The 12,222-nt window shown below is 31.2% G+C and overlaps 1 protein-coding gene across 1 annotated transcript; it reads left to right on the top strand.

Annotated features, from left to right (window-relative positions):
• Window positions 1-6,759: 6,759 nt before the first annotated feature.
• Window positions 6,760-7,633, top strand: Bm17938 (Uncharacterized protein; the record flags this gene model as incomplete). Its single annotated transcript, XM_043073991.1, has 2 exons — window positions 6,760-6,806; window positions 7,513-7,633. 2 exons carry the CDS (start codon window positions 6,760-6,762, stop codon window positions 7,631-7,633), a joined length of 168 nt encoding a protein of 55 aa, XP_042929925.1.
• Between the last annotated feature and the right edge of the window lie 4,589 nt (window positions 7,634-12,222).

The raw sequence follows: 12,222 nt of genomic DNA, 5'->3' as shown, positions 1-12,222 counted from the left end.
ACCACTAATTTGGCGTTAACGATCACTAAAAAAACTTATGAAGGTAAGCCATGAAGTTGGGAAATACGGTGATATAGGCTTCGTGCCTTCAGTATCTTGACTGCTTATCTTCATGTCATAGTTTGATGTAATTATGTCAAGGTACTCCAATCATTTCTTATCAGATTCCCATCAAACAAATATGCACTCACTGTGACATATGACAAGCACTGACAAATTGCTCCCAACATCAATAACACCTCAGTATTTTGCTATTTACAATCAGTTATATTTTGTTATTTACAATATACGAAATTATACGAAATTTACTGACTTCGATCAATATTAGTATTTTCTAAACAAATTAATTCAGTGGACTAGAACTCATAAATTAATGTTGAGAAATTTGATGAACTTTAATTCAAGTAAATATACAAATATTTTATTATTTTTTATAATTTAAAAGCAAAATATTATACTAACAACTTCTAAATAACGAAGTCAGATGCTAAAAATCATGTCATATGATGGTCGTAGAGAAGACAGCAATTTGACAGCTTGGTTAATCTTCCAAGCTGCAGTAATACCTGCAACAAAGCAGTATGCAGCGCCGCTCTATGTAAATCAAAAATAGTTCTGACTCCTTCACTACGAAATCACCAAAAACAAAAAATAGTGATTCAACTTTTGGAAGGTGAAGAAGATAAAGAAGAAGTAGAAAAAGGAGAAGAGGCAGAGAGAAAGAGAAGTAGCCAACATTGCAACTAGTATTATTACCAGGAAGTAATATGCAAATTATTCTAACAAAACAGTTGTTATACTGATCGATTTTCTCTGCACATCCGCTAGCTGAAATAGGTCAGTATTACCACTGAAGCTAGTTATTGTTCCGGTTCACTAGCCATACCTCTAATTCAAGAATTCTTTTCAGTAATTGCTCACTCGCATCCTTTTAGTATACAGTTCATGCAGTTGGCCAGGCAATTAGTGCATGCCACAGTAAAATCGCATACATCTTTTCGCATATCTTTAAAAACCTACAAATATGCTTATTGAAAAGAGATAATCCGTTAGTTGCTGTCATCTAACACGACCCATCTTGTATTTTTTAGACCTGCCATGAACTTCAAGTTCTTCTCTTAACCACTTTACACACTGCAGTAATTGCAAGAATCTTTCAAAGCAGTTTTCAAATCCGAAGTAGTGAGTAGAGAACGACAAGTGCAACGAAATTTATTGCTTACATTTTTCTAAATTAAATTAAGAATAAAGATATTCCAATGTTTTAGCCAGAGAATTTACCTCGTTAAACATTTGGTATTTCAGTTGAAATTTTGTAAAAATGTGACAAAATAATTTAAGGACCAGAGTTTCTACATGGAAAATAATAAACAATGGAAAAAAATGAGAAATGTTAATAAAATGGATTATTAAATGAGCTTTTCTAGATAGAATTTTATCATTCTAAAGCAAATATTGAGGTAAATGACAGGAGCACGAGTTGATATAAAGGACACAAATGACGTAAGTTATATTTATTTAAATGCTTCAAATAATGGGATACACCCTAGTTTATACTGGTAAGCATGTTTTAATATTCTAGCATGAATAGAAAGCCAAGAAATACTGCGAAAAATAACTTAATAACGTAAATGATGGATGTTTAGAGTTTTTAAAAGCCAATTTCAAAATACACAAGGAAAAGTAACATTTAGGGTTTGTTCTAAATACCAACGTGCTAATAATCATTTGCAATACTATAATCAGGATGTGCGCAACTTTGCAAGTAAAATTTGGTTTACTGTTTTTTGGTACTAATACTATTTTATTCTATTCCTAAATCAAGAGTGTTCAAAAATAAAGGAATCAAAAATGCAATTCTTCCTATTGCATTTCGTGACTCACCTCATTTAATTGGGTTCATTTTGCTCAACTAACTTCCTGATCTGGTAATTTTCTTCCTTACTGAAGAGAAGAAAACCGAGTTTTGAAATATACAGCTACATACCGAGTATAAAATGAGGCTTTCATAAATTTTCCCGCACTTTAGCAGAACTTGCGATATTAATGATAAGTTTTGATAATAAAACATATTCAACTACATCAGAACCATAAACAACTTCGTTGCCCTAATTTGAAGGGATCCTCATTGAGGACAGCGAAGAGAGTGAAAATGATCGTGTTTATTTTAAGTGCAAAAACGACGAAAGCTAGACTTTTTTAATTCTCATTGCATATAGTTATTATCTCAAGCAGTAAATATTATGGAAGACATATTTGACATACTTAAGTTTCCAAAGCATAATGGCAAGTGATTATGCGTAAAATAATAATGAGACACTAATTTTCCAGCATTCAGAAAAAGATTCATTGTGATTCATGATTATTTCAATGTGCTTAATACAGACGAAAGTTTTTATTTCTTGACGATATTACAATCCAGACATCTAAAATAATTTAGACATGTGTTTACTTGGACTTCTGGTTCGATTTTACTTTTTTCTTTGCAAAGAGTTCAAAAACTTGTACACATAACTTTCATACACTTAGTACTTAGTTTGAGGAAGAAGAATTAATTTTGATGAAATATTGTTTTGAAACAGACAGACAGTAAGGTTTTAGCCTCCGACACAATGAGAATTGATAAAATTTTCAAGTTTTACAATAAATTTTGTGTAGTCAGATCAAAGCTTGAGTGCCACAAATTCTCGCACTGAAATGTCAATAATCTCTTTTTACAAATAACATATGTTGGGAAAATATAAAATATAAGTGATTGGGTCTTTCGGTTGATGCTACAGTTATGAGTTCCAATAATATCGCCACCAAATATTGCTTTCTTACAATAGCAAAATAAAATAACTACAATTTAGTAAGACTTTTAAGTTATGGAGAAAAGCTTCCTGATATCATTCAAATTTAATTATGTCTGCTGAAGATCAGAATTAATTTTTCCTTGAATATTCTTGATTAGTGAGAAAAATATCGTGCAAGAGAACAAATAAAAAATGGCATACAAATGAAAATTTAATAATTGATTGTAACAAGTAATTTTTTTTGACAGTTTTTCCATAATGCCATACAAAATTGGAACATTTTCATTTCATTTGGCAAGTTATGAATGATTAATAATGTTACAATGACTACTTTTTTCATTGTATGTAAGAGTCTTTGAAAATGAATACCTCCTTTATATAAATCACAAGTTCTCAATAATCATTCAGTCTTCCAAACGAATTAGCAGGAGTATGAATCGTGCAAGTATTTTATCAACCTATATGATATTTGCAGGATGGACGACACTTAAAATTACTGAAAATGTTGCATACTTAATATAAAATAATTTCTTGAAGTATGCTGACTACAAATATTTTTGTTGTTCTGCAGTATTTGTCCTATCTTATGAACTCTAACTTCAGTAAAAATAGCTACAGCGGAAATCCAAATGTATATTTATTGTTCTTTTTACAGGTAGGGAAAGTTTGCTAATGCAGAAAAGACGACAAAATCACATCTTGTTTCCTATTCCTATTTAGTTGATTAATGAAGCTATATTTGAGATTTTTCAGTGATATTCTAGAAAGAGAGAGTAAGCTATGATTCGTCCCAAAGTAAATGTTTTTTGATTGCTTACACTTTGGGCAGCAGATAGATCTAAAGCAATTATAATATATTTTTAATATATGACATTTTTAATGTTTTGCACAAATCTGTGGTTTTCAGAACACTATTTTATCAGCATTATTTTGCTTGTTATTGGTTATTATTACGTGATTAATATTGCTTAATATATGTTAAGCAAATCATTTTGCTTAAGGTAATAAAAAGTTAAACAACTCTGTCGATTCAGGTACTAATTCTAGTAGACCAATGCTATTCCTCGGTCTAGAAACTTATTTTTCAGCATATTCTCTTCATTAAATATGAGCTATAAATTTTCAAAATATTCAGTCAAAAATGTAATATTTGATTCAGAAGACGAATGACGTACTGACTTAGAGGATCCTTTAGAGAAGAGAACATAAAGTATTAAGGAATTCTTTGAAAAATGCTAAATGAAATAAACGTGCGATAAATAGAATTTAGCTATATGAAAATATTTAACTATGATATGTCTTTGAAGATATGTGCGATTAAGAATGGCGGTGATGATCATATATAGGAATGTAAGAGGACCATGCGCTGAATGTAAAAAAAGGTTGGGTGAACAATTTAAATTGCAAGGAATAAAAAAATGTGTAATTCTGGACGTCATAAAATTAGTAATTTTCGGAATAGCTGATATGCGCTTAAAACGTTTGAATTTTTAAATGGTTTGTGCGCTTTACTGTGAAAAGCTATACGTTATAACTTTTACATCTAAGGGAGAAACAGTACTTTTAAAGAATTTTTCGGAGATGCACCGCATTTTTGCACACAATTAAACACTCAAAAATATCATATTGATACATAGCGGTTACTGAAGCTTATCAACAACTGCTGCTAATGCAACTGCTCTCCACATGCTCACATAACAACAGTTTTAAAAATCCGCCTTGAATGCTCATTCAAAGTCAATGGTCTCATGAAAGTTACCTTCGGTTGATCGCACTGCACTATACTGCACTGCTTTGCCACCAACACAACAAATCAGTTCATTACAATATTGCAGAAAACTAAACTATCTGTAGAAAAATGGCGTAAATTGGCGTAAATTAGAAGGTGATGTGCAACAACAGTATGTCCTGAAAATATTTAAATTTTTGATCAATTTAATGGTTTCAGAAAAAGTAATTAGGTGTTTAAAATCAATGAGATCGACGCCACTACACGCCGTCGGAATTAAAGCGATCAAATAAATAAAGTCGATTTACCACTCTGTAATTGCTGATGCTACTTTTATTCCATATAAGTTGAATCTTTCATATTAATTAAAGAGTGTACTACCATTGTCACTGTTACTATTGTTGCTGTTCATATTTCTGTAAGCAATGAAGCATATCAAAGAACAAGCTGCCTGAGGACTATTGTTTTCCAAATTCTACATTCAAGGTGCTACAGCAATAAATTGAATGAAAAAGGATTTGCCAAGCATGAAGACCTAATGCATTGTTCTAATACATTTTGCTGCTGTCAATGTTGCCTTCTTCATAAAGCTCTGTTTTATGCTTGTTCACGCTAAACAATACAAGCGCAACAAATCCTTGACAATATTGCTACCTAGTATTAGTAAACGCACTCAGTAACACATTACCGCTTCTCCTTCTTCTGCGTTTCACATAATTTTCAGGAACTAAAAAGCTATCTTGAAAATTGTAAAAAACTTTTCGTAGCATAAATAGAGCAAGTCATTTCATTAGTTTTGATGCAAACTTCTTTCCGATCTTACATTAGCACCACGGCTAATCGTCTGTAGTTTCATTAAGTCGCCTATTTAGCGAGTTAGAAAAAAAAAAAACTTGTAACGATATTTTTTGAGCCCTTAAACATAGTAATAAAACTTGAGTGACAAATAGATGAACGTTTCCAACACAGAAGTGGAAAGATTTAAAGAAGACACAGTACACCTTACTTTATCGTTACTTCCTTCTGTGTACTTGTATATCATCTATCTATGATGATATATTTGAGTGGAAGCGAAAAGCTGGTACAAATAGTAATCATAACAATAATACTAATAAGAATACTGTTATTCAAAAGAGACAAACAGTTGCCACTAAGACACATTTCAATTTACAACAAATCTTTTTCAATTTCCTCAACCTCCCGTTCCTCCTGATACTCACTCTTTTGCTGGGCGGAGACTTAGAAGACTTTGACAACAAGTGACGTCGTTATTATACGATCACATACCGAACTACCGCCTACGAACCTACATCGTTAAGTACTTTCAATAATTTTTTCCAGAAGTTTCAGTTGAAATTTGTTGAACTGACTGCACAGACAGCAAAGCATGTGCAGGACGTATACAAACAGTGAAGGCAACAGTATATAAAATCCAGAATGTGATCACTGGGACCAGAAAAGATTTTGCTGATCGTCGCCTGAATCGTTCATGTGGAAAGTGATCGTTTCGTTCATTCACAAAAAAGTCACTTATTCCGTCATTTTTTGATGTTCACTTATAAGAACTCATGAGCAGTAATACATAGGAATATCTCTTTTGTATACTACAACAGCTGACAAAAATATGATGTTAAAAGACTTCATTTTAATAACTAATCCAAGTTCGTCATAACTTTTTCTAAAACAAAATTTTTCATTATGAATTCAAACCATTACATCAGTTGCTGGATTAAGTTGTGCAAACACTTTTTAAAACATTAATAGAATATCGTTCTCTTTTGAATATAATTAAATAGTTATTGGAAGAGTGGTAGACTTGCTTGCTTATAAAAGATCAAAAAAGTTTTCCCTGTGATTGTTGCAAAAATATTTTTATTTTCTTGTATTATGAGAGCTCATGAAAAATAAGTTGGATTCACAAGAAACTTTCCAGAAAAAAGTTAAAATAACTTTCTTGTTAAGAACAGGTCAACATGAATATTTCTGACATGAAAACTATTCACGCTGAGCGAAATGATTTTTAATGCCACACATGTATACTTATATTTATTTCTATTTGTACTTATATATTTGTATTTATGTTTTTAAGCCATGTATAAACTCAGTAAAATCTATATCCACTTTTTAATGAAATATTTGCTGAATATATGATCACATTAAATATTACATTCATTCCCTACTTCATTGTATTTGACATTAAATAACTGAGCGATACAAAAGGAAAATTTTTCATCCATGATTTTCTGGACTTATAGATTTGTTAAAGCTCGGAATGCAGAAAGGTAACCCTAACAGGGCAGAACAAAATAGAATTGTTCCAACACTGAAAAGGACCATTCATCGGCAGAGTAAGGCATTAATTGTCGTTTCGGGATTATATTTGATCGCAGAAGCGTGTAAGCACGAACAATGCTGATGTGTGCAGAAACGATCATCATCCTTCAACAAATTGCCTTTTTCCATATATACTTTTATATCTTCCCTCAACAATGCTTTAATGAGCTTCACTTAATCAGCTTGCAATCTTTCATTACCTGTAATTATCCATTTTGAATTTTTTCAATACCTTATTAATTCAAATTTAAAATATACACCAGTTGTCAACAACGTTTCGTGAAAATTCATGACTTAAATTCAGGAACATAATAAAGCCGAACAACTGAACAAGGTATCAAACAGCGTTTTCTGTTTCTTTAGTTAATTAAGGTGAAGCGTTTTGCACAAAGAAGCCTATGTGATGTCTTGCTTCAAGTGTCCAATGCAAAGCTAGGAATCATCTAGGATGATGCTTCCTATTCTTTTTAATATTAATTTAGATTTCAACTTATATTAACCTGTGTTTGTCCACCTTCCGAGTGATATATATATATATTTGCCTTTGACTACAGTGAAATAAAAAGCATCACAATTTCAGCACATAGTTTCCCAAAAAATTAGTTCACTTTCTCCTTAGCAGTCCGACATTTCAGCGGCCATGTATATTTATAGGTACATCTCGTATATACAAGTCAGAGAAGCAGAGGATACTATTGGCACTATCTTGGAAGTACCGCAGCTGGGAAAGAAGGAAATGAAATCAATTATCTTCGCCAGTCCAGAAATGCAATGATTGCAGAAGTCCAGAGGTTACGGTAGGTGGAAATCATCTGATTTCTGTCTTCTGACGTTCGGTGGCTAAAGAATGACAGAGAGATTATTAATGCAACCTAGAAATAGTTAGGAGAGGAAAGAGTATTTTAAAGGAAGTCAATTAGCGGTTGGCTGGTTGAAGCAATCTTTATTAGTGGTCGAATGTTCCGGTCTGGTTTTCCTGTTCTCTTCCATTACATCCCATTCCTTATAATCCTGTTTGTATAATTCATGCTTCAGTACACAATTCATGTTATGTATTGTACTGTTCATGAGCTGATTATTGGTATCCATGCGTTTACTATTACTCACATTTATTTGCTTTGATGGATTTATAGTCAAATGGCTTCGAATAACAGTTTGAATGAGTGAATTATTTCTTATTTTAAGTTGTGATTAAAGGAAAAGAAAATTCTACTTTGATCTGTGTTCTATTGTGTTCCCACGTTCTATCAACAAGAATCAATGCGAAGGATGATTTATCCAAAATAAATTCGATTGTTACAATTTTCAGGAACAATTTCTTATAGTGAAATTAAAAATTTTGTATTTTTTTCAAACTTGCTTATGAGAAGAGAAAGCAAAATCAAAACGAAGATGCTGGTTGAACAACAAATATTACAAAAAGAAAGATAATCAATTCATAAGACTTTTAGCAGAAATTTACATTTCTAGTGTTGTAAAACTGGAATACATGAAAGGCTCGGGTCGGAAATGGGTCTGGTGACATGTTAGGGAATAGCACTATTATTCTAACACATCTCATATTTACTACAGTATCCTTGAAAAGTGTCAGGATAAAAAATGAGATGCACGATGAAAAATAGGCTCACGGAAAAAAATTCATATTCATGCAATGGCCAATTTAATGCTTCAGTGAATCCTTTACAAACTATCTGATGCTCACGCAAAAGGGGATTGCAGTGCTGATGATTTTGAAAATCGTAACTTTCTTCCATCGACCCTTTCCTTCTTCCTTTCTAAAAACAGTTAAAACAGATATTTCCGTCTTCCCGAGCTTTTTGTTTTGTATTTGCGTAGCAGTTCAATTTTTAATAAAAGTTAGACGACTTTTTGTAAGCTAACATTTGCTTATAAAATAATGCTTAAATTAATATCTTTTCCTAGTTTTTATCTACTTCGTAGTGCACAGTTTCAACCTGCTGTAATAAAGTCATATTTGCACGACAGCTCACCATGCCATGTTAAAGCTAAACAACTTCAAAGTTGTTTTCATTTTTAATTATTCATGTGTTAAAATCTAATATTATAACTAACATAGTAATGAAGACATTACCTGGCTCGAATATATATGATTTTTGTAAGCCTGACGATGAAACTGTTTAAAATAAAATGTTTTATACAACAATTTTATAGAAATAAAATTCAGAAAAAACGATAGAGCTGATTGGAACAGTAGATAATACTGAAGATTAAATAGCTTCAAATTAATTGACTTGTATATATATCATTCCTTCTGAAATCAATTACTGAATTTCTGAATAAATGTTACTAAATATCAGAATTTTATTTAAGCTCGACAAAAGAAAGAATAGACAGAAACAAAAAAATAGTCAGAAAAAAGAAAAACAAAATCTATAAAATATTCCAAAAAAAAAAACTTCACATATAAGGACAGAAATTAAAAATTCATTTGTAAATTTTGTGCGAATTTAATTGGTAGAATAATGAAGTTACTGTAATTATCATTAATGCAACATTTTTGGCATTAATAAAGTTCTGTTCCATTCTATCTGTCATTTACATTTCTTTCTAAATTATGGGATCGAATAATTCGCTACTAAAAAGGCTATTTCAAATATATATTTAAAATTATCACCCACTGCATTTCGCAGGTTTTCTCTAACAGACTCTGTCAATTCAATCAAGCTCACATTCTGCAGTCTCATCGTTTTCCTCAATGTACTCCTTATGTCCTATAAATGGCTAAGTAGATTTCAAATCTAAAGAAAGTAGCCAGACATAAAATAATTGAACAACTGAATAAAATTCATGAAGCAATTAGTGATAGAAGTGATCTTTCATTGGTTTAGTATTGGATGGAGAAAATGATGACGGTTGGACAATGCCTAGCTATGTTTTGCTATTATTTTAAAAGGTAATAAGCCTATTACAAATGGAGGACAAAATGGTCCTACTTTGCAAATAAAGTTTCAAAAGTTCTATAAAAAATTTCGAAAAAAAATTGCGCCGGACTGAAAAGTGCACAATGACAATAATTATTACACAGTAACAATTGCATACTCCAGCTTTAGTCTATTTATGTAACATTTAATGACAACAATTTTGTTATTCTGTGAAGCTGTAGATTCATTTCGCAAATTCTTATGACAGCTATATATATATTCCAAATTCGAAATTCTTACCACTCTTGTCTTGCAAGAGTACCATTCTCATAATTTCTTTTTCGTGAAGACATTCTACAATAATTTCAAGTTGGTAAGCAACAGTTTTTGTGCTGAAATTATAAAACAATTGCATAATCTTATTTTATTCTGCAAATAATTCTTTCGTTCCAATGATGTTAGTAAAAAAACTAAATTATTTTATATGCATAAACAAGTTTATTTGTGTTATGAATTGGTAAAGAAAGTATGCTCTGCCTTGATGGTATTTTGCTTCCGTCAGTAAAGCTTCCAGTTATTTAAAAATTATTTCTGTTTAATATCTTCCTGTAGTTTTTCAAAATAGGGGATTTATTGTTTACTGCCCTATGAATTGATACCAGTTAAGTAATTTTTAGAAACATTAATAATTTAGGTACTCGATAGAGCCTTCGATTTACTGTAAACAGCATGTTTCAATGCAACCTGAATGATGTAAAATTTTCGCTTTTAACTGAAAAATTCCAAAAGCAATCTGTTACTTCATTTAATTTCTTCATTCTATCTAGTTTAATTCTACAAAAATTACTCACAGTTAAAATCTTTTATTGAATGATAACGGATCTGCGATAACATTTTCTTGAGAAGAATCCTTCAACTCCATTAATTTTGTTTCCTAAACGATAAGTCACTTTTTTATGCGCTACCACTTTTACAATCAACTTACTTGAAATTTCAGATTAAGCAGATAAGAGTTATTTTTTGGCAGTGAAATTGTACTGATAATCTCAATATGACCAGTTTTAGAAATGAATTTATCCTACCATTATCAAACCGCCCTACTTAATAACAGAGGTTAGATGACCTTGTAAACTGTTTTGTTTGAAACTAGCGGAAGCACAAGCACACAGTACTTCGATGTTGTTCACTCTTGGTGATAAGCTGTAACTTATAAGCATTTCTATTCTTATATGTACATTGCCTGATAACAACACAATATATATGTATACAAGCTCTATAATCATATTTTAGAGTTCAATAAATTGAATTACAATGCTAATGAAAAGCGTGGGGAATTACTAATCTATTCTTCTTTCTTATGGTGAGTTAGTTTTAAAATAAATTAAAAAACTTTTTTTCATGAAATTAAATTTAGAAAGTTTTCTTTCACGAAATAAAATTTAACATGAGTGCCCTTAACATTTGACTTTTCAATCCTTTCTTGCAAAGCATTATATTCCACATATAACTGTTAACTACTGCTTCGCATCACTTATGTTATACTGACGACTAATCTTTTCTAAATAGAGAATTGCAATAATAGTTAAATATAACATCCATTCCAACAAAGAACCGAGACAACGGAGTGTGTGAAAACGGCACTGGGCGGAACCAAAGATTATTCATCCCATCAACATAAAATAGAAACCGAGTCAAAGATGTAACCGTTCAGTGAATTGCTGCAACACTGAATAATACTATTTACAAGACTTTGTCCTCAAACAGATTCTTTGATCTTCAGGAACATTGTAGAATTTGTTGTCTTCAGATGAGATCAAACAGCTTGTAGAATTCTCCCAGCCTTTCTATTGCTTCAATTAAAAGGTGTAGTTGGATTGAAAGGACAGTTTTCTAACATCCATCAAAAATAAAATCCTAGTGCAAATAATAATAATCCAGTATAGATGAATTTAAACACTGTGCAATAATTTTTAATAAGCACTAATTTAATTGTTCAATGGAATGAATAAATCTCAATTATTTAATATTAAGCAATTTAAAACTGAAAAACATCAGCAAAATTTTGTCGTAGAACGCAAATGTTAAGAATTTGATACTTACATAGCAAAGGATTTGGAAAACTTTAGGTGCAAGAATTTTTCGATAGCTTTAGCGTGCTTCGACGATATGCATTTAACTTGTTTGTTAGTACGTATATTTATCTTCACAATTTAGTGGTATTTCCAGATAGCTCCTATATCATAGCCTATATCATCGTCTGTGATATTATTGATTCGGAATGATAGACGATTATTAAACTCATTTTTACACTTTCAGTATATTGAACACTTGCTGCCACGATAAAACTGATCAGTCATTAATGCCTTAATCAAGTGTTTTTCAATCTATTCAAAAAGTTGCTATGTGATAATATTAATCCGGAATGAACGTTATTTCTCCTTAATTTTTCGTTTTATTCATTGCCAAGAAAATTCAATAAGCT

Source organism: Brugia malayi (assembly GCF_000002995.4).
Source record: "Brugia malayi strain FR3 genome assembly, contig: Bm_v4_ChrX_scaffold_001, whole genome shotgun sequence".
Lineage (NCBI taxonomy): Eukaryota > Metazoa > Nematoda > Chromadorea > Rhabditida > Onchocercidae > Brugia > Brugia malayi.
Note: the sequence above shows the minus strand (reverse complement) of the source record. Positions and strands in the feature narration are given on the sequence as shown.